This window comes from Epinephelus lanceolatus, chromosome 13, assembly GCF_041903045.1.
Source record: "Epinephelus lanceolatus isolate andai-2023 chromosome 13, ASM4190304v1, whole genome shotgun sequence".
Classification (NCBI taxonomy): Eukaryota; Metazoa; Chordata; class Actinopteri; order Perciformes; family Serranidae; genus Epinephelus; species Epinephelus lanceolatus.
In genome coordinates, this window is record NC_135746.1 from 24674096 (window position 1) to 24696301 (window position 22206).

The 22206-nt window shown below is 41.2% G+C and overlaps 1 protein-coding gene across 1 annotated transcript in view; it reads left to right on the plus strand.

Annotated features, from left to right (window-relative positions):
- lama2 (laminin, alpha 2) overlaps nucleotides 1-22206 on the plus strand; it is a 332854-nt gene that overhangs the window by 281273 nt on the left and 29375 nt on the right. The window contains exons 51-60 of the mRNA XM_078173904.1: nucleotides 318-451; nucleotides 4062-4221; nucleotides 4310-4434; nucleotides 4603-4765; nucleotides 6095-6239; nucleotides 6827-6965; nucleotides 7379-7390; nucleotides 8163-8283; nucleotides 11611-11766; nucleotides 14922-14975. Coding sequence (XP_078030030.1) covers nucleotides 318-451; nucleotides 4062-4221; nucleotides 4310-4434; nucleotides 4603-4765; nucleotides 6095-6239; nucleotides 6827-6965; nucleotides 7379-7390; nucleotides 8163-8283; nucleotides 11611-11766; nucleotides 14922-14975 — 1209 coding nt within the window. The remainder of the gene's footprint in view (nucleotides 1-317; nucleotides 452-4061; nucleotides 4222-4309; nucleotides 4435-4602; nucleotides 4766-6094; nucleotides 6240-6826; nucleotides 6966-7378; nucleotides 7391-8162; nucleotides 8284-11610; nucleotides 11767-14921; nucleotides 14976-22206) is intronic.

Genomic DNA, 22206 nt, shown 5'->3' on the forward strand with positions numbered 1-22206 from the left:
TTAATTTCATTTTCTTAACTGACTTCATGATGCGGCTCTACTGTAAATACACTGGCCCTTTACAGGATTACGTGTTTAACTAAAGTATAAGGTTTAAAATTAAATTATTTCTCCTGGATAAAATACATCAAACCTAAATAACATCAATAGGTTGGCCTTCTCTGTGTATCTTCATTTATCTCACTCTTCCTTCTCTCCTTATTTATTCTCTTCAGTTTTTTGTTGACATGATGATTTATCTCAAGCAATACAGAGCACAGTGTCACATTTCAAAAACAGGTTATCTACGGTACATTCATTTCTTCTGTGTGTTTCAGGTTGATTTCCTGGCCTTGGAGATGCGTAAGGGGAAGGTCTATTTCCTTTGGGACGTGGGTTCAGGTGTGGGGAGGGTCGAATATCCTCATCACACCATCCATGATGGGAACTGGCACAGAATAGAGGCATCTCGGTGAGACATTTGCACACACAAACGCGCATGCTTTGTTTCTCTGACATGTTTACAGTGTTTCTCAAACAAACTGGCTTCCAATGCCAACATGGATGTTGGCTGCAGTACAAAGAATAGTCACATCTTACGTTTCACCTTGGAAGAGAAGGAACCTTGAGGAGCATAGTAATGACACACAGCTTGTGCACTTACATTATATTCAGACATACATACATATGCAATACATGCATCCTCAAATTGAACTTACAATGTTAGAGAGTGGCATCACAAAGGAGATCCATTGCAGAGCAAATGGACAGATACACTGACATGGAAATGTGAAGCACTTACTGGATCTCCATGTCCACTCAATGATAAACATCAGCAACCTATTAGTTAGATGCAGACACACAGTACAGTATTTATGGACAATATGTATGTTAGATTTTACATTTAAACAAAACATGGTGATTCAAAAACCCAAATACTCTGCGCTTGAAATATTTATTATTTATTATTTGTTTGTATCATTATTGTGAGCTTTTTTAAGTTGTAGTCGCAAAAAAAAAAATGTCCTGGTTATTTTGGAGAGGCCTGTAGTTACTGTGGTAACAGCAAATGTGGTTTCATACCACAGGTCACAGACTCTGGGGGGGAGCAAAACTATTTTTTATTTAATAAAGTAGTCAGGCAATAATTGTCCTTTTTCCATCATTCTGTTAGTAACTGTGATCTGATTTTACGCTGCACACAGCAGGACACAGTGAAAGGTGGTGGTTACATTACTAATACATTTGAGCTGTGCAGCCTGTCGCCCGCGGCTCTTCAAAAGGCTGCTGGTTTTTGTTTAATTGCTGATTTGATCGTGTAATATTTAAAATAGTGATCCACCAATATGGACATTTTTAACTGATACCAATAACCAATAATGACCTGCTCCTCATGGCAGATAACCGATACAATAACTGATAATTTCACATTTTTGTATTTCAAAAAAAGAGTGTATAACCTGTAGTTTATGTACACCTGAAGGTAGGAAAGGCTAAAATGTAGTGTCTTGTATTATCTGAGCTATTTATTGGTTATAATTTTAATTATTGGAATGATGCATAATAATTAGTGTCCTATTACCGGCCGATAATTAATTGCATCCCTCATTTCAAACTCAACCACTGTCAACAAATGCTGAAAATGACCATTGTCTTGTTTTGTAGACACATTTTTTAATGAACGATAGCGGTAAGTGCAAGGCTCACTGAAAAACATTTCCTGTGACTACTTCATAATAAAAGTCAACTTGTGTTTCACTCGTTACATGCTTTTAATTTGAAGCAACAGCAGTAGGTAATGTTGGATTTGCATTAGCATTAAAGGAATACTGCAACCAAAAATGAAAATTCAGCCATTATCTACTCACCCATATGCCGATGGAGACTCAGGTGAAGTTTTAGAGTCCTCACATCACTTGCGGAGATCCAAGGGGAGAGTAGGTAGCAACATAACTCCACCTAATGCAGGCTGACGGCGCCCCAGATTCAAATGTCCAAAAACACATAACTGAAACCACAAAATATCTCCATACTCTCTCTCGTCCGTAGTGATCCAAGTGTCCTGAAGCCCTGACATAAAAAGTTGTTTGGAAAAACGTCATTTGAACTCTGTTTTTAGCCTCATTGTAGCCTGCAGCTCTAACTGCCTCTCTGTGCACTGCGTTCACGTGTGCGCGCTTGCGTGAGACCGTGAGACGTGGGCACCGCGTTCATGTGTGTTCACGTGCTTTTGCTGGTCTTGTGCGCAAGCTGCACACATAATACTGCACACATAAAATATTGCAGTACTTTCATCAGTGTGACATAGGCTCAATCCCCATTGTGTCACCTCATTTCATGACACATAGCAACTTAACAGGCATTTATTTAAATCATAATCTTCAGTGTTATTACCCAAAGTAGTGAGGGTGTAAATCATCAGCTTCATCACAATACAATATTATATTGATTCTTTAGACAACAATAAGGTATTTTATGAAATCTCATCTGGATGCTGTCTATGAAATCTACAATACGATTTTGATTTGATGCGATTGTGGGGCCTGTGATTGATATGAGACAATTTCATATGCCCATTTAACACAACTGGTTACAGCAGAAGCTGCCACCCCTTTCTTTTTTTTGCTTTTGGCAAAGATAAAAACAACACAGAAATAATGTAATGTAACCGTTTACTTTAAACTGACTCCACTAACACATAAAACAGCACATGGGATTAGTTAACCTTAGGAGCTTTCTGCCAGAAAGTGCTTTCTGGTAGAAACCTTTTCATTTCAACCCAAACCATCATCTTTTCCCTAAAACTTCAGGTCTATCTGGCTTAAAGCCCTGAAGGCAAAATGTCATTAAACATGGATTAACAGCACATTTGAATTTCAGCCAGCATGCACATTTATTCAGCTGAACATTGTTGAAACAGATTAGCTAACGTTGCTGTCATGAGAAGTTAGCGGAGTGAGATGCCCGCCCAGACAGATACGTTATGTCTTATCTCATAACGGCATTGTTCATGTGTGGCATGTGCTCTGTCTGTTAAACCCTTATTTTCTCCAAAATCCCAAATATTTCTCATACAGTACCTATCTCCCGAGTAAATAATGTTATCCTCATTATCTTTCTCTTGGCTGCTTGCCGTCTGCCTGCTGCTGTTTGACTGTGACATAGACTTTCAAAATGAAGGCGTACCCTAATGATGACAATATGGATTGATGTTTTCACTTTGCATCGATGACACTGGGTCGTTCATCATTTAATCAATACATCGATCCAGACTGATGGATCGTTACTCCCCTCTCTTTCTTAAAAACTAAGATACACTACAATATTGTCTTGACAGAGAGAATCTACATTTCAAATGTAAAACATAAATTTTATTAGACATGTGTCATACTTTGCTTCTGTATCATCATGTTGTGGTACTGATGTTCTGTATAAAATACTTTATTTACAGTACTCCCACTACAACTTAATCTAACCAGCAACAACCAATAGTGTCAGCACACACAACACAACAACCACAGGACATCATTTCACTCATGCCGTGGAGGAAAACATGTCGTTTCGCTTGGGAAATCAAGAGTTTGCAGCCCTGACAGCATGTGGCACATCATTACATAGATACTGTGTAATCTAGTAGATCTAGTTTTCTAGTGAGAGGTAAAGCGACGCTGTATACAGACCATCCAATACGAGACCCATTCACACCAAGCAGACGTCCCACCTGCGCCATGCATTACCATCTGAGAGATTTCCCAAATGTGTTTTCCAATGGGATTACACGGACTATAAGTCATAAAAATGTTCCCCTACACGACGCAGAAATGCTGTTCCTGCTTTGAAAACAAACTCCGAGGTGGGAGATTAATTTCACTTTACAGCTCAGAGGTTCCACTGCTACAAACTGGTTGCACTCCGTGTTTCTATCATTCATCTTTACCACCAAGAGTTCATAAAAACTGATTCCAAGTGGCTCCAGCGCCTTCAGTCATTGCAAATGTCTTCCAGGAAAAACAGAAAGGCAAACAAAATAACATCAGACCCTCACACTTTCCCTCTCCTTCTCTCCTTCTCTCTGTCTCCAGTAATGGGCTGAATGGCACCATATCAGTATATCCTCTGGAAGGCTCTATGGCTGGTATGATGCCGACCCCAGCCAGTGCCAACTCGCCCACAACTTACACCATCTTGGACGTCGACCAGAACGCCTACCTGTTTGTGGGAGGAATACTCGGCACTGTCAAGGTAGCTGTCTGTCGCTTTGGGCCTGTGTGAAACAACATCAGGAAACCTGTCTTTCTTTTTCTCATTCTTTCCCTCTTCCATGTTTCAGAAAGCAGACGCAGTACGATCAACGACATTCACAGGCTGCATGGGGGAGACCTTCTTGGATGGTAAACCTATTGGACTGTGGAACTACAGAGAGAGACAGGGAGACTGTAAGGGATGTGTTGTCAGGTACGCAAACACTTATTCACAAAGTTTTCACATTACTTATATACTTTTTAATATTCCAAAAGGCCACTTCATCATCTTCACTACTTTTCAGTTTATTTTTGTGACATTTTAAACTTCTTTCACAGTTAAAAAAAAGTAAAATGGCCTATTTCTTATCTGTGTTTTTAGCCCCCAGCGTTCAGATGGTGAAGGGATAGTTCAGCTGGATGGCGAGGGCTACGCCGCAGTGGGACGACCCACCAGGTGGAACCCCAATGTGTCCACCGTGACCTTCAAGTTCCGCACGTTTTCCTCTGAATCCCTGCTCATGTATTTGGCAACTGATGATATGGTATGTATGCAACGAAGTGAAACCCTAAAGATTCTAACCCATGTAAAGCCACGTTTCCACCAAACACTTTTGGTATGGAACCTGTGCGTAACCCTTACAGACATGCACCTAATACCTGGATATGGTTTGCGTTTCCACCACAGACAGTGACCTTAAATAAAAATAGGGTTGTTATCATTCTTGCTCTTTTTCCTCTTCACCGACGATGCAGAGGAGCATCTGAATCTCATTGATTGTCCACGGAACGGTGTTGCTCGCCTACATTTTCAGAGCAGTAAAGAACAGGCAGGATTGTTTAGCGTCTCTGTCACTCTGATGAGATATTTAGAAAATGGACAGTTTGTGCATGGAGCACTTGTGGAGCAAGAGTTACAATTCTCTCTTGAGTGTTTCAGTAAGAGGTATACAACTGTGGAATGCACTATCATCTCAAAATTAAAAAATGTCAGAACTCAAGGTTTTTAACACACATGTAAAGCGGTGGGTGAAACTGAGGCAAGTCTGTAATCAAAGACTGTGCAGGCTACAATCTGTTTTTTTGCCTCAGTTCTAATCAGACTGCCCCGACTAGAAATGTTCCTAGTCGACCAATAGCTGTCATTTAGGGCCATTAGTCAACTAGTAGCCCGCGTGTTTACGATATTGATTTAATTGTTAAATGATATATTTTGGGCAGGGCAACACAATGGTTTGAGTTGAAGGTGTGAGAAAGAATAGTATCAGTAACATTGTTGACACTGTGCTACATTACAGAGAAATACAAACTGTACTAATGAACCTTCATTAATATAGGCCGATATTTTATCTACAAGTGCACGTCACACACTGAGCGAGCCGCCTGTTAATGACGCTGTTGGCAAAGCAGTAATGATTGTGCTAAGTGGCTAATGGGCATGTAGCTACTTCCATGTTTCAGATGATACGTCATGTTTGTAGTCGACCAGTGAAGATGAGTTTACATATCACCTTGGGTTCATCCTTCACCTTCTCAAAATGATCCCACACTTTGGATTTCCTGCCCGACATGTTATTAACTAGCCTGTGGAATAACCACAGGTACCAGCCCTGGAAATTAACCTGACTCCTGTCTGACTGCTGAGCGTGGCCTTTTCCTGTGTCTGTCCTTTCAAATTAAATTCCCACATGGTCCAGTCATATATGGTTTGATTTATTTTGAAAAGGTGGAGCTCCTAATAGAGTTTGACAGGGAGGAATGTAACATGTAAATCAACCTTTTAACCTATATCGCTGCACAATACTGTTATTGGATTGTTATTGGATTTTACTTGTCAGTACCTCACAACACTGTCTTCTTGGTTGTTTCTGTAGAAAGACTTTATGTCCCTGGAGCTGTCAGAGGGGAAGGTGAAGGTGAACTTTGACCTTGGTTCAGGAGTTGGCAGTGCCCTATCAGCTAACCGCCACAATGATGGGCGCTGGAAGTCTCTCACCATGTCACGGAACAAGAAACAAGGTACGCACAACAACAAGAGTCTACATCAGGAAAATATTAGGCTAATGTTGTATTCACATGGATCCAGGCAGGTGGACATCACCTTCTAGACTGCACGGGAAAACCAAAACATCAAAACACGCATGAGGATGTCAAAAAGTTAAATATTTTAGTGCCATCTACAGTTACGGTAGCTGGTATTCTCTGCTGGCCTCACCTAACTTTACTGTCCTACTCTCATCCACTAAAATGAAATCAGGTTTGCAATCCACTGTCTGCCTGGATCCATGTGAAAGAAATCTTACTGTTGATCTGAAATAAACTACAAAACCAAATTGTACTAAACCAGTTTACATTATAATAATCTAGATTACATAGGACTTTACATATTTATCTTTGCCTAAACAGGTAGTCCCATTAAGATGGATATCTCTTCAAGAAATACTGATGCACATGAATAAACATTCTCATAACTTCTATACACAATAGACAATTTCAAGTAGCATTTAAAATCCACAAATATTATGTTTTTAAAATAGATTTCACTTTCAAAGTACATTATCTCTGCCTGCCTGTTTATATTCATGTCTCTTTAACTGTTTACGAAGCCACGGTGAGCGTAGTGGACATCGACAGCGGTGCCGAGGAGAAGATAGCAGCCACGTCTCAGGGTTCAGCTACTGGTCTGAACCTCAGGGAAAACCAGAAGATCTACTTTGGAGGGCTGCCAACTATTGGAAACTACAGGTGCACACTCAAAGTTTTAACATTTTAGCATGAATTTATTGTAAAGAAGGCCATCATATATCAGCAGTATTTAATAAAGAGTGATGTGTTTTGCATTAAAAGTGAAGGAAGGATCTTTAAAATTTTGTAGACAATGGAAATTAGTCTTACTTATTATATTTAATGACATTTCATGATGTAAAAACTTCTGTAGACACTTTATTGCTGTAAAATTAAGCTGCTGAGACTGTTTTATCACCCTGATTTAGTTGTTGACCAAAAACAATCAGCCTCTTCACAGTCAGTTACAACTTTTTTCGCCTACCAGTCTTGTCATTGAATCATGTGCCAGAATCCAGTGTACATGAGTCATTAGTTGACACTGTGTTGTGTGAAGTGTGCTAATGCTTTAATATCACATTTTGTCTTAACAGCATGACAGCCAGGTAAATAAATAAATAAATAAACACATCTCATAATCAGACATATAGTAAATATTTATCATATATTGCCCTCTGCATGAGGCTAGCCATGCTGATGATGCTGTACAGCCCACAATGAATGTGTGTGTGTTTGTTTGTATCTTGGCTGATCCCCCTGAGGGCTCCTGCTCCTCCACACAGCGGCTGGAAATCACTTTCTCTGTCTTTATTAATCTGAATTTGACGTTTGTCTGTTCAGCAACATTTAGGTGGAATTCCTCACATTTATGACCCTGCATCACGGGCATCATTGCCGTAATCAGATTCAAATTGTGTTTCAGACGCAGAGCTAAGTGTCTCTACCGATTTGTTCTTTGTAGCACTGCAAGCAACAGTTTTTGCTGAGTTACAAAAATAAAACCCTAAATCACTGAGAACGATTACAGAGGTGCATCAAACTGCTAATAGCATGTTCAGTGTGATCACAGCCCAACATTATGTGTTATTTTCCTTCCCTTGTGAATAATACTGTAACCTGAGCAAAAATTGATGCAAAAACTAATTATATAACAAATCAAATATATAGATATGGACAAACGGCATATTCAGGTTCTTCTTGTTTTTGACGTCCAACCGTCACTCTGCTTCTGGATACATGATGCAATAGCTTCACTGCTGCAGTAATTCAGCTTTTTTGAAATTATACTACACTGCTGAGAGACAGGAAATTCCATGGAGTTTGAATTGTTTTCAGCTGTATATGCTCTTTATTAAAACTATCATCATTTCTTTATAGGTCAGAGGTCACGCTGAAGCGGTATGCTGGCTGTCTTCGGGAGATTGAGGTCTCCAGGACTCCTTATAATCTCCTCAGCAGTTCAGATTATACAGGAGTCACTAAAGGATGTAATGTAGAGGTAAGGTTTTATGGCTCTACAGTGTATTTAAACTCTCAAAACAGTCAGATTATATTACAGAGATGTGACTGTCTACTTGCATTTATAGACATACTGAAGATGCACTGTAACATTTCTTTAATGTTTCTCACTAGTTCATATTTTAAAGGGTGCTAAGCCGATTTTTAACCAGCAATTTATCATAGCAATGTGGGTAATATGTGTAAATGAAGTATGTTAAACTTCCCTCAATCTCACCGGCGCCCACATCTTCCTGCTCGTCTCTCAGCTGAAATGATGATTGAAATGATTTTAGCTGGCTCTACAGCTGTTGCTCAGACTACAAATTCCAGTTAAATACAGCACTGACTTCAAGATCCTACTCCTCACCTTCAAGGCCATCCACAACCTAGCTCCTTTGTACCTCTCCCAACTCTAACATATCCACACCCCCACCTGCACTCTCAGGTCTTCCTTTTCCATCCACCTCACTGTCCAGCCAGCCCGCCTGACCACTATGGGGTCTAGAGCTTTCAGGCGCTCTGCCCCCTGCCTCTGGAGCTCCCTCCCACCGGACATTCGTAGCATCAACTCTCTCTCCACTTTCAAATTCCGCCTCAAAACTCACCTCTTTCAAATAGCCTATTCAGTGTGGCTCCTGTCCGTCTAGCCACACACATCTACTTTTTACATAGAATTTTATTCACTGAATATTTATTTTTTTGTTATATTAGTATTATTTTATTATTTAGTTATTTATTGTGTCATGAAAGGCAACATTTTATTTATTGCATTTTGGTATGTCCGCCACCACAGACACAAAGAGTATAGAAATCGATCAAGAGAGAGACCCGCCTACCTCTCCCCTTCTCTCAAACTCCGATCAAAAAGTAAAAGTAGGCATTGCTGATCACATATAAACCAAGATTCTGTCACTGCATTGCCTCTTTCTCACCTAAAATGTCTCCAGAAACATATTTTAGTGCACTGTTTGGCTGTAATACGAAAATTTGGGAACAGGAAGTAACTGCCTGTTGCTCACCCAAAATGTTTTCAGAAACATTTTAGCTTACCCTTGAACTGTAATTCGAGATTGTTTAGCAGTCTGAGCCCGGGCTCCTCCACTCTACATGTCAAAGTATCCTTGAGCAAGATACTGAACCCTAAATTGCTCCTGATAGCTGTTCTATTGGTGTGTGAGTGTGTTAAAACTGAGGAGCAGGTGGCACCTTGTATGGTAGCCTAGGCCACCAGTGTGTGAATGTGTGTGTGAATGGATGAATGTGACTCGGAAGTGTAAAAAGCGCTTTGGACAGATGACTAGAAAGGCGCTATACAAGTACAGGTCCATTTATCATTTATTACCAACCGGCTACCATATTGTTATCTATGTCCAAAACCAACAAGCTCCCATTACAACGTAAACCAGCAGGAGTGCCATACTGTTTCCTGTACTGAGTTGCCCATTTCTCACCTAAAATCTCTTCAGAAACATATTTTAGTGCACTGTTTAGCTGTAATATGTAAATTTGTGAACAGGAAGTGGGCGCCACACTGTTTCCTGTACTGAGTTGCCCATTTCTCACATAAAATGTCATTTTAGCTTACCTTTTAACTGTAATTCAAGTTTGTTTGTCACCAGTCGGCTACCACATTGTTACCTGTGTCAAAACGGACAAGCTCACGTTACATCACCCACCAGTGGGAGTGTTATTGGTCCAGTGCGGCACAGTGCATTTTGGCAGTTGTAGGTTTTCTACCTCTTGAGCAAATGGGAAGGCCACAGCTCCTTTTCATCTTTATACTGCATAGACAGCCAAGTTTGATGAATGATCTTATCAGCGAAATACTTCTCAATAGAGTTAGAAGAGTATGGCACATATGTAAAATTAACCATCTGCAGTACAGTATTTGCAAAATATAGATATGCCAAAACCTCTCTGTATAGGAGATCGTCCACTTACAGGGTAACATACTAACATATAAGTGATTTATCACATGTGTATATGTGTTTAAACATGTCAGACTGTCCGTGGATAGAAGGTGAGTGAGGCGTACATGGAAAACGAATGTACAGTATAAATGAGTTTTGGTCATGACATTTATAACCTGATTGACCTCTTCCTCTGACTCTATTCACTCTGTGTCTTACATACCTTACTGTATTCAGGAAGTGAAGGTTTCTTTCTGTCAAACATAAAATAGAAAAACAGAGAAAGTGTGAGCGAGTGAAGGTTGGAAAATGTAATTATCAGCTCAAACTCTCTTATGGCTTTTTTATTTTCTATTCTATTTACAATGAATCTATACACTCTGAACACACACACACACTTCCTCAATCGCCTTTTCTGTTTGTGTCATTCATGTTAACTTACACAAACACATATACTTGTGCATTGAATCTACTTTAGAGATTTTAAAGCCATAGAAAGCATTCACCGAGATTTCTATACACTGGTGCTTTTCATTTGAACAAACATTCAGCCATGCGCGCAGAGTATATAAAGACTGTATGGAGGATTATAAAGGCCCAGGGTTGAATGTATGTAGAGGGAAAGTCCTTCTGTTCCCCTTATCTTTTTTTCTTCCTTCACAGCCACTCTGCTATGCTACAAGGATGAGGGTTTCTGTGTGAGTGTGTATGTGAGTGAATATTTCCACTTTGCAGTCCAAGTAATGAGAAGTGGATGAGGACACATTTGATAGTTTTTGTAAAGCAGCATGCGTCTGAAAGTTGTCTCTTTTTGAGAGTAAAACCTTGACTTAAGCGTCAGCAGGAATTTAGTCTGATCATGTACTTTTCATCAACCAAACTATTTTTTTCACTACTTTTGCTTTTCAGATCTTTCTTTTACTTTTCCATCTGACTATGATTTGTAATATTTAAGACTAATTTATCCAGTCATTGAGGTATATTAACATACGATAACATCAGGGGATCAGGTGGGAATCAATATTATTGTGTTTTTGCGATGTGCTGAGTATTGTGACAACATATATTGCTATACATTGTGATTATAATTTTTTTTTTTCCAACTGCAAATTGTGTCCACAAAGAAAAACTCTGTCAACATTTGTTAAATCTAATAGTATCTAACAGTCTGTTCATCTAATGTCACCATTTTTATTGCAGCAAAATGGTTCTAGTGGACTTTGTTAGTCTAGTATTCTACCACAGTTAAATTTTTAGGCACAATATCAATAAGCTATATAATAAAAGAAACGATACTTGGATTTCTTGTATTGATACATTATTGCCACACAAAATATTATGATACTATGCTGTATCGATTCTTTTCCCCCACCCTAATGTACATTGACTGCAGCTATTTCATGTCTGTCTCACAGAACCTGTACACAGTCAGTTTCTCTAAGCCCGGATACATGGAGCTGGGTGGCCTTTCGCTGGCGGTCGGCACGGAGATCAGCCTGTCCTTCAGCACTCTGGCAGACACTGGGATGATATTGTTGGCAGTGGGCGGAGCTTCACCAATCGGCCAGCAGGTTCAATTTCATCTTTGTACATTTAAGCTGTGACTCACTTCCTTATCCAGTGCTTTATTTGACAGGTCTGTAAGTTCCTAATAATTTCTAGGAAGTTTCTTAGAAAGAACTTTGTGATTTGTTACTAATTTTACAGGAAGTAGGAATTTCCTTAAGGAAAAGCTCAGTTTATAACCAAATAACAACAATAATTCATTAGTGGAGATTCAACAATTTAGCTGTTTCACTTTATTCTGTAGATGAGTGGTTCCCAACTGGTGGGTCACGGCCCAAAAATGGGTCGAGGGTCCATTTTGAATGGAGCGCAAGAGACTCACGCACATGTTGTAAGTTTGTTAAAAAAAAAACAAAAAAAAACTTTATTTTGAAGTCGAGTGAATTTCTGGCACAGAACTTTTCTTTTAAAGTGCTGTTTCCTGCCGTAGAGGAAGTGACAAACAGACAGCTACTTAACAGAGACAGCAAACCAGCTCAACAACATGGTCAAATGCAAGTATGATGCTGAATGTATTAAACTGTGTGGACCTTGAACTAATGACAAAGGAGAAATCCAGACGTGGCTGGACCAGTTGGGAACCACTGCTGTAGCTGATTAACAGATTATGTATAGATTAATGTGACAGTTCACTATTCTCAGAATAATTCTGTTGAACTATTCTCACAACCAATGCAGCATAGGTTGCATGAATTTCAAAGTTCAACTAATTTATTATAAAAACATGCACTCTATAAATTAACATCTTCAGACAAAGTGAAATGGTTAAATTGTTGAATCTTGACTAATATGCTGTTGAAATGTTGTCTGTAGGCAAACTCTCCCAATAAAGGGTTACCTAATTTCTTATTGGATACTTTATTACTTCTGCCAAGGAGGAGGTTCTGTTTTCCGTTCGGTTAGTTTGTTCGTTTGCAGAATTATGGAAAAACTTCTGGCCTGATTATCATGAAACTTGGCAGAAGTGTGTAACATGAGCCAAGGAATAAACCATTCAATTTTGGAGTGGATCTGACTCACAGTTACACGAATTCTTTTTTGCTGTTGTTAACATTGTGAGACAGGGCATTTGGCCTTGGCCGAACCCAAGTGCTCTCTGTGCTCTCAAAGTAGCCTTGAGTTCTTTAAATGTGTTTAGTTGTGTGTGTTGTAGACCAAGCTGTCAAAGCACAAAAAAACACAGGTTTAAAGTTCAGAAAAGGTGGGTTCATTTTCCTAAAAAATACATTTTGCAAAGCGAATGACTAAAGATAACAGAATTTGAGTGATAGAACCCTTAAAGGAGGTCAACAAAACATCACTCTACTGACAAATAAGGCAAAGCAAAGCAAAGCAAAATAAAACAAAACAAAACAAAACAAAACAAAACAAAACTACGCAGTAACTACTCAAACAGACCTAACACAATGAATCAGTGGGGCAACATATATACTCACTGATCAGACCAAATTAAACACAAAGGGGAGAACTTACATAGGCAATACTTAAGATGAACTCAAAGGAACCCATAATCCCCCCCATGATGTCACAACTCTTAGTTCGTTCCGTGGGATGGCCTTCTGCATAAAACCAGGCTCCGCCCTCAGCCCATCTTTTGCCCAACTCCAACCAGGAAGTGACTTCAGGTAACTCAAAGACAAAACGATTTAATAACTTACAAAAGCAAATAGCAAAATGACAAAATAATGTTAACTAAATGTGCGTTAGTGATGGTGAAATCGAAGCTTCATGAAGCATTGAACCACTTTGACACACCTGCTTCAAGAATGACACACTGCTTCAAAGCATTTCATACAGTCAGAAGAGTGACATCTGCTGGCTGTGTGTCAGAACTGCATCTAAGCGGAAGACCTGGAAAAGCCTCAAGACTGCCTATAACGAGGCCTCGCTCCCGGTAGTCACGTGATTGTTGCCGTGCCGAAGCAGGGATTGAAACACTGCCTCGGAACACTTGCGCTTCAAAAGATCGACACTGTGTCGAGCAAACTGGCTTGAGCGTAACATCACTAATGTGCGTGCTTCACCTAGAAAACAGTGTGATGTCAAAGTGCTAATAGATTTTAAACTTAGAAAAACTGGTGTTGTGTGTATTTTAAGTGACTGAAAATTAAAGGTAACTGAACATGTGGTAATGGTGTGGGTGAGAATGGGAATCATTCCACCTTTTGGTGGCTGTGGGCACGGCCATCACAGTATGCCTCATATGTTCAGCTGATCTGCACTGACTAATAGACTCTCTGAGTCTGGTTACAGTAGAATTAATTGAAACTGATTGTTTGGAAGTGTACAAAACTAACACCCTGGGTATTCTTCAAAAACTGTTGACCTGTAAAACAAAGACTGACCAAATCTATATACTCAAGAACAGAGCACTAAATTAGCTTGACTTTTGAGGGTGCTGTTGATGTACACGGCTGTCCCACAATGCAATGCACAGAGTAAATAGGGGAGCTACACAGCTGCAAAACAATAAAAGGAATCTTGCGGGGAGATAAGACAGCTCCAGGAAGATCTTAACAAACAAATAACTTAACAATAAAATCTGTTGAAAACAATTTTCATTCCCTTCATGAGGTTTAATTGAGAGCTCTGTTTGGAAGTCGCAGTTGGAGTGACATCTTTTTGCTCACAGAGGTGTTATTTTCTGTTTGCAGAGATTGTAAAGGAACAGCAAAAAACGTATGCTATGACTGTAAACTATAATTATGTGGTAGGGAATCAGATAAAACATATATAAATCACTGTAAAAGATAATGACTCCTTCAGTCTGCACTGGCTCTATGTATTCACTAAATGTGTAATGTTATCAGCAGACGTTCAGCACAAAAAGAAACAGTTTGTGTTAGTTTGACTCCTGTAAAGACTCGGTAACCCAAACTTAATCAACCTTAAAAAAAACTAGTAATGTATCAACTCCTTTTTTTAGAAAGTTATTCTGTACAATGCAGTGTGTACATACTGCTTTTATTATGTCAGACATATGGATTTACTGTAGTCTGCGTTGCACCTTGAATTTTATTCTTAGTTATTGCGCCTACTTATGTGTAGGACTACAGATGGAAATTTGCCTTTCTCCAAATCTGGTGCAACCATGTTTTCATTTCTTCTTTCTAAATCAAATTAACTAAACTACATTTTTTTGAAAATCTTCCCACCACAGGCCCGAAACTCAAATGCCCTCAGCACCAAGAGGAGACGCAGACAGTCTGTAGAGGTGAGTTCAACACACTGACGCGCTCATACTCAACCAAAAGGCTGCGCACCTTTCCTTAAGTGAATGACTGTTTCATAAGTGCATATTAATGAGATTTGCATTTTTTGGCATCTGGGCTAATTGGATTGTCCAAAACACACACAAATGCCTACTGACAGATACATACAGTAGCTATCTTAGCTTTTAGCTGACCACGCAAGCACACACACACTTCCGTGCACACAAGCACTCCTCTTGTAAGTGAATGAAGTTTCCATAAGTGCATATTAATGAGATTTGAATTTGTTGGCAGCCATGCTGATTAGATTGTCTTACGGCTAAAAACGCTTTCACTCACTGCCAACACACACACATACACACACACACACACACACACACACACACACACATGCTCACACACTAACATACACAGGCGCTTGAAGTCCGTACTGATACTGCCCACTTTCATCCTAATCACTGATAAATAAACAAATCCACTCCTTTATCTCTGCTGGAAATGACATGTATGTGTTGTGTAACTATCGTGTATGTGCACATGTATTCATATTTGCAGCTGTACACACTGTATTAGTGTCTGTGTTCAGCACGTGTGGTTGTTTGTGTGCGAGCATGCATGTTTTAGCATAATGTGTGTGTGCGTATCTCATTAGGAGGGCGTTGCTCACATGAATGTAAAATTGAAAGTGTACATGTGTGTGTGTGTGTGTGTGTGTGTACGTGAATGTGTGTGTGTGAGTGAGAGGACAGAGGGTTACCTCTAGCTTATCCATCATCACTGGTTGTTGGGCGCATAAATCTATTTTTACTAACTACGCTGGCAGGCAGGCCGTGTGTGTGTGTGTGTGTGTGTGTGTGTGTGTGTGTGTGTGTGTGTGGAGAAAGGTTAAGCGAGGTTAAAAACACCATCAACTCAACTTGGCCCTGACTAATGGATGTTTTAGAGAGGGACAGAGAGAGACGGGAAAGAGAGAAGGGGACAGGAGACAAAGGATGGAGGGATGGAGGAGAGAGATTTAGAGGTGAAAGGAAGGAGAGAGGGGAAAGAGCGGAGCTGGAGAAGAAGAGAAATGATACAAGTAGGGAGGATAACAGAGGGAAGGAGAAAAATGAAAAGATGGGGAGAGTTGATCGTCGACAGAAAGAGAGAATGGTCACAGAGAGGAGAGATGAAAAGGAAAAAGCTCGGAGCAGAATAAGGGGAGATGAAAGAGAGTGTAGTGAGAAGACAGAGAGCACGAGATGGAGAGAGAAAGGCAAAGTCAAAAGGGAGGACAGAAGTTAAAAAAATACATGTCCACCTAGACCTTTCACAAAATACAAGGGGCTCTAGTTTCCCGGCGCAGCGCAGGGTGGCGCAGGGTGGCGAACCCCGCGCAGAGCTAGTTTCGAGCAGCGCAACCGGAGGCTCGCTCAGTTTGGTAGTTTAGCAGACCGAGGTGCGCTGAGATGGGTGTGGCGGCGCAGCAGGGGGAGGTGTTGACAGATCCAGCTTGGCGCAGTGACAGTTTCGTGCCAAAAGGCTTCGCCAAAGGTGTGCTAAAAGCTCGCCATCTGAAACCAGGTCTACTGTCAGCGCAGGGGGAGCGCAGCCGGTGTAAGCCGAAGTTTGGCTGACCGGCGGACAGTGCGCACACGTCACCAAAACCTCACAGGCAGGTTTCCAGAATATCAGGCACATTAACAATGCAATAAATACCCACAAAACCACTATTCAATGCAACTATCTGCAATCAGCACATAAATGTATCTCTATATCGACTGTCCCGTCACATCTGATGTCAGATCAAAGGGGATTGGCACCGTTTGGCACGTTTGACACGCGTAATGGAAACCCAACCTGATTTGATTAACACAGCTGCAAACTAATGAGTTCACATTCCTCTCAGCCAACCACACACAGCCACAGCATCAGATAGGGAATATATATTCAGCATCTGTCATCTTAGAAAAGTCAAAAGAAAAGAAACAGAGTGAGACTGCGAGAGAGAAAGAGAGAGAGCGCGCACATGAGAGAAACGCAACATTGATTTACAATTGTGGTGACCTCCTCCCAGGCTACCTTTGCCTCATCAGCCCACGGAGGTCTGCTCGCAGTTCCGTATATACGGACACTGGGAGCTTGGACCTCCCGGACCAAAACATCAGTTTCCTCCTGGGAGAAGTTTGGTTGTCTGACGCTGCTGCTCTCTTCTGCCATGGCGAATTGAGTAAACTCTCATTACGCCTTCGCGCGGCACATTTAAGGGCGAGGAGAGGGGCTCATTTGATTGGTGTGATGTGAATGGGCTGTGTAAAACCCACTCCACGCCTTCTCTCCTCCTTCTTTCCAACTTGCGCCGGTAGGAGGGATGGAGGAGGGATAGAGGAGTAGCTGCACCAGGCGCACGGTGTGCCAAACTTACAAAATCCGCCTGGCCACACCCAGTTGGCGAAGCGCAGGTGCACTGCGCCTCCGCTGCGCCCGGTCTGCGAAACTAGAGCCCAAGGTATTCAGCATCAGACTGTTTGGTGTGATAGAAGAATGAACAGCGAAGTAGATGAACGGCTGTGATGTTGGATATGAGCACTGCACACACAACAACAACATCAACAATAGATTTCTGGGGAATATCACAACATACAAAATGGAGACTGGAGACTCCCCATGCCCTCAGAAAAAAAGCACCTCTGGTTTTCTGTTTATGTCAAGATACAAAGAATTTGTTTTGTTTGTAGTTAAAATGCCTCTTCAGCTACAGTATTTTATTGAGGAGCTTTAGATGCTTGTAAAAGTTTGTAAATAAAAGACTGGCAATTTTTCAAGTTACTATTATTCTTTTTTTTTTTTTTTTTTGCAGGTAAGCTGACTGTGGGATTAAAGGAACACTCTCCCCCCAAATGTCCACTTGCATATCAGCTACTCAGCCAGTGTTATGTTGAATTTGGGAGGATTCTTTTTTTCATGTTGCCAGTGCACGAAGAAGCCAAAAACGGAGAAAATTCATAGGGGATTGTGTTTAAGGACAGCAAAATTACACTGCACAAACAAATTAAGGGAACACTTAATGGTCACAGTCCGTTAAACTTCAGGGATATCAGTCTGTCCATTTAGGAATCACAACTGATTGTGAGTCAGCTTCACCTGCTGTGGTGCAAATGGAAGGTGCAACAGGTGCAATGGAGAGACAAAAGCAAGACAACCCCCAAAAAGGGAATGGTTTTACATGTGCACTGCCAGAGCCCTATGAAATGACCTCCAACAGGTTACTGGTGTGCATGTTTCTGACTGAACTGTCAGAAACAGACTCCATGAGGGTGGCATAAAGGCTCGACGTCCTTTATCGGGACCTGTGCTCACGGCCCAGCACCGTGTCGCTCGAATGGCATTCACCAGAGAATACCAGAGTCGACAGGTCCGCCATTGGTGCCTGGTTCTCCTCCCAGATGAGAGCGGGTTCACACTGAGCACATGTGATGGGCAGGAAAGAGTCTGGAGCAGTCATGGTGAAGTTATGCTGCCTGTAACATCATCCAGCATCACCGGTTTGGTAATGGGTCAGTGATGGTCTGGGAAGACATGTCCTTGGAGGGTCAAACAGACCTCTATGTCATAGCGACTGTCAGTGGGCCCTGGGTTCCTCCTGGTGCAGGACAATGCCCGGCCTCATGTGGCCAGAGCGTGGAGGCGGTTTCTGGGTGATGAAGGCATTGATGTCAATGACTGTCCCTCTAGTTTCCCTGACCTAAATCCAATTGATCACCTATGGGACTTTATGTATCGGTTTAGAGCCCTGCGCGGGACTGTTTTCTTCATCCCGCTCCTGCCCATTCCCGCTGAATTTCTGACCATTACCGCCCGCAACCGCAACGTGTGTGTTACACTCCCGCCCGCTCCCACAATGTGTATGTCCACTCCCACCCGCTCCCGCAAAACTGCCGCACAATAATAGAGATGCATTGATTTTGTGTATCCTCCCGTCCCACAGGAGAAAACACGTCATTTTATAGGCTGTTCATAAAGAGATTCATGGGGTTGTTTGTTTCATTTCCCTGGCCTGCATGTCTTTTGACGCACTGGTCAGGAATAGCGCTCTTATCTCGTTGTTTTCATTTAGTTTTTAATGAAATAAAGGCTGTTTCATATTCTATTCTCCTCCTCTGTATTTTACTTATATTTCTACCTTTATATAATCACGCAGTGATTGAGGTTAAGGTCTCTTTTCTAAGAGAGACCTGAATAAGAAACATTAATGAAATAAAGATAAAGCCTATGCTCAATAACACAGGCATCATCACGCCTCTTTATGTAATTAACAAATAGCAACGAGAGTAGGCTGTGAGTGGCTCAAATAACACTAATAAATAACATAAAATAAACAAAGTTAACGAATGAAATGAATGAATTTAACAAATTAATCACTTGGCCATAATATTGCTGTGGAGGAAGAGAATGTTGCTGACCGACTGTGGTCCCAATCCCGTGCGTCTCTCTTCCAAGATACGTCCACAGACACTAAAGGCCCGCTCTGAAGGCGCACTGGATGCGGGGATACTGAAGATTAAACGCGCCAGCTTTGAGCGCACTCAGTGCGCCTTCAGACCTTGTTTGAGCTTCTTCTTTTTTTCTTTCATTTGTTAACTCCATCCTGTCACTATAGGCTACATCCCGAGCCGGCAGTGTTTTTTTCAGCCGCCCGTTCCCGCCCACAGCAAAGTTCAAACCGCCCGCTCCCGCAAGATTTGGGTTGGGTCCCACGGAACCTGGCGGGACCCAATCCCAATGCAGCCCTCTATATCGGTGCATCCAACACCACTAAGTACGGCCACAGACTGTCCAGGAGCTCACTGATGCCCTGATCTAGGTCTGAGAGGAGATCCCTCAGGACACCATCTGCCGACTCATCAGGAGCATGCCCAGACGTTGTCAGGAGTGCATACACACTACTGAGTCACATTATCAGTTGCTGTGATAACATTCACACAAGTTGGATCAGCCTGTAATTTCAATTTTTTACTTTGATTTTCGGTGTGATTGAAGATTGAAGAATTTGAATTCGCCCCTGATGGTTTTGGTGTCCATTGATCGTTGTTACGTCATTTTGTTTTCAACAAATTATACAGTGTACATCAGGAAAGACTTTCAACTTGAATAATTAATTCAACAAGATCTGATGTGTGAATTAAGCGTTCCCTTAATTTTTTTTGTGCAGTATATATTAAAGCATCTGTTTACAGACTGCTGTTTTAAAGAATTAGTTTGGAATCACCACAGTCACACAAATACACAAACAAAAAATGACCAAGGCAGTCGTAGACCAGCAGCTCCTGTGTTAAGCGTGGTTAAAGCATTGTTTTCTATTAAGGGAGTCTAGAGAATAGATACGTTTCACTCTTGGTTCAGTTCCCCATCAGAAAGGGCTGTCTGTTTGGGAAGTTCTGAGCATATGACTGGATATGTGTGACTGGGATTACACTGCACAGGTTGTGTTTGAGTTTGTAAATGGATGTTTTGATATGTTTTTTATGTTGTAAAACGCAGCCCCCTATGACTTCAATTCATCAAGAATTTTCCGTTTTTTGATTCTTTGTTCACCATGGAGGCTTGCAAGAAAAACAACAACAATAACAAAACCTGATATCAGTGTTAATGTGCAGTACATCAAACCAACCTCCCTCAAAAGTATACTGGCAAATTTAAAATGCTACTTCCTATTATGAATGATGTTATACACGGCTGCTGAGTCTGAACAAATCCTCTGGCTCTGTTTGTTGTGCTAAATTGAAAAATGCAATCCCAAAACAAAAGTGTACAAGAAACATCGTGTTAGCTCTGAGGTTTGATGATACCAAACAGTTTTAAAATGAAGACATTAGATTAGATTGATTCATTAATATTGAACAAACAAGACAAACCCAGCTTTGCCCTGTCTGTATTCTGCACTGATTCCAGTTGTATGGCAACACTGGAGCATGAAACCCAGAGCCAAAATATAATCATACTTGTATGAACTTCAAAAGCTGAAAGATTTAAAATATTGAAGGTGGTTTTGCGTGAGATGTTTTTTACGTGTGTTTTTTACATGTGATTTTCGTGTGAACATGTCGGTCTTTGCACGTGTGTTAGCTCTGCACTCTGTTCCATATTTGGTTTCCTGATTGTATGTCTACGTGTCTGTATGTGTGTACATTTCCCGCAGTGTTTGAATTCATGTGTGTGTGTGAGTTCATCTGTGATAGTCTGCCTTTGTCTGTATGTGTGACATGTGTCTGCGTCTGTGCACCTGTGTGTGTGCGTGCCTTTGTATCTGTGTGAGCGTGTGTGAGTGTGTGTGTGCGAGGCGGCGCAGCGAGAGGCATGTTGTAGCTACATCTCAGTTCAATTTGTCCCCGACCTCAAATTGAAATTCCATTTTCAGGTGGTAAATTGTCTCCCACTTCGCCCTCTGGCACACAGTGAATTAAAATTCAAATTAGCCTGACCCTGCACCACTGCTCTCTAGCACCTCTCTGTCTGTCTCTCTCTTTCTCTCTCCCCCTGTCTCTATCTCGCTCGCTGTTTTGCTCTCTGCCCTCTCATCTCTTCCCCCTATTATCCTCTCCTCTCTGTTCCTCTCATCTCTTGTTATCCTTTCCTCTCCGCTCTCCTCTCCACTCCTCTCCTACCTCTCTTATTTTCCCCACAGTTTCTCTCTATATACCCCTGCACCTCTCCCTACTCATCTCCCCTTTCGCCTTTGACTTTTCTCCGCTATTTAATCCCCAGTTTCTCCTCCCTCCTGTTTGTCTTTTCTCTTCCCTTCAATTCTTATCTGTCTGTTTTTTCCCCCGTCCTTCCTTTCTCCTCTTCTCCTCTTACCAACAAACATGTAGAGAATTGTGACATGCAGGAGGTGGACAAGTTTAATCCGAATTGGCCACATATTATTTATAATGTGATGAATTACATTGTAAAAAAATCAGCTGAACTTTGATTATTTAGATACTTATTTCAAAAAATGTATGCAGGGAGCAACTACCACTGACAACTTTCTATTCAAGAACACCTGCAGCCATATTCACAAAGCTTCTGAGTACAAAGAGTTGCTCCTAGTGATGAAATTCTAAGAAAGTTCTTTGAATCCTGATGTTTTCTAAGAATTTCCTCTTACAGTTAAGACTAGATACTGGTTGAGATAAAGGTTATTTGGGGCGTCGGTGGCTTAGTGGTAGAGCAGGCGCCCCATGTACAAGGCTGTTGCCGCAGCGGCACGGG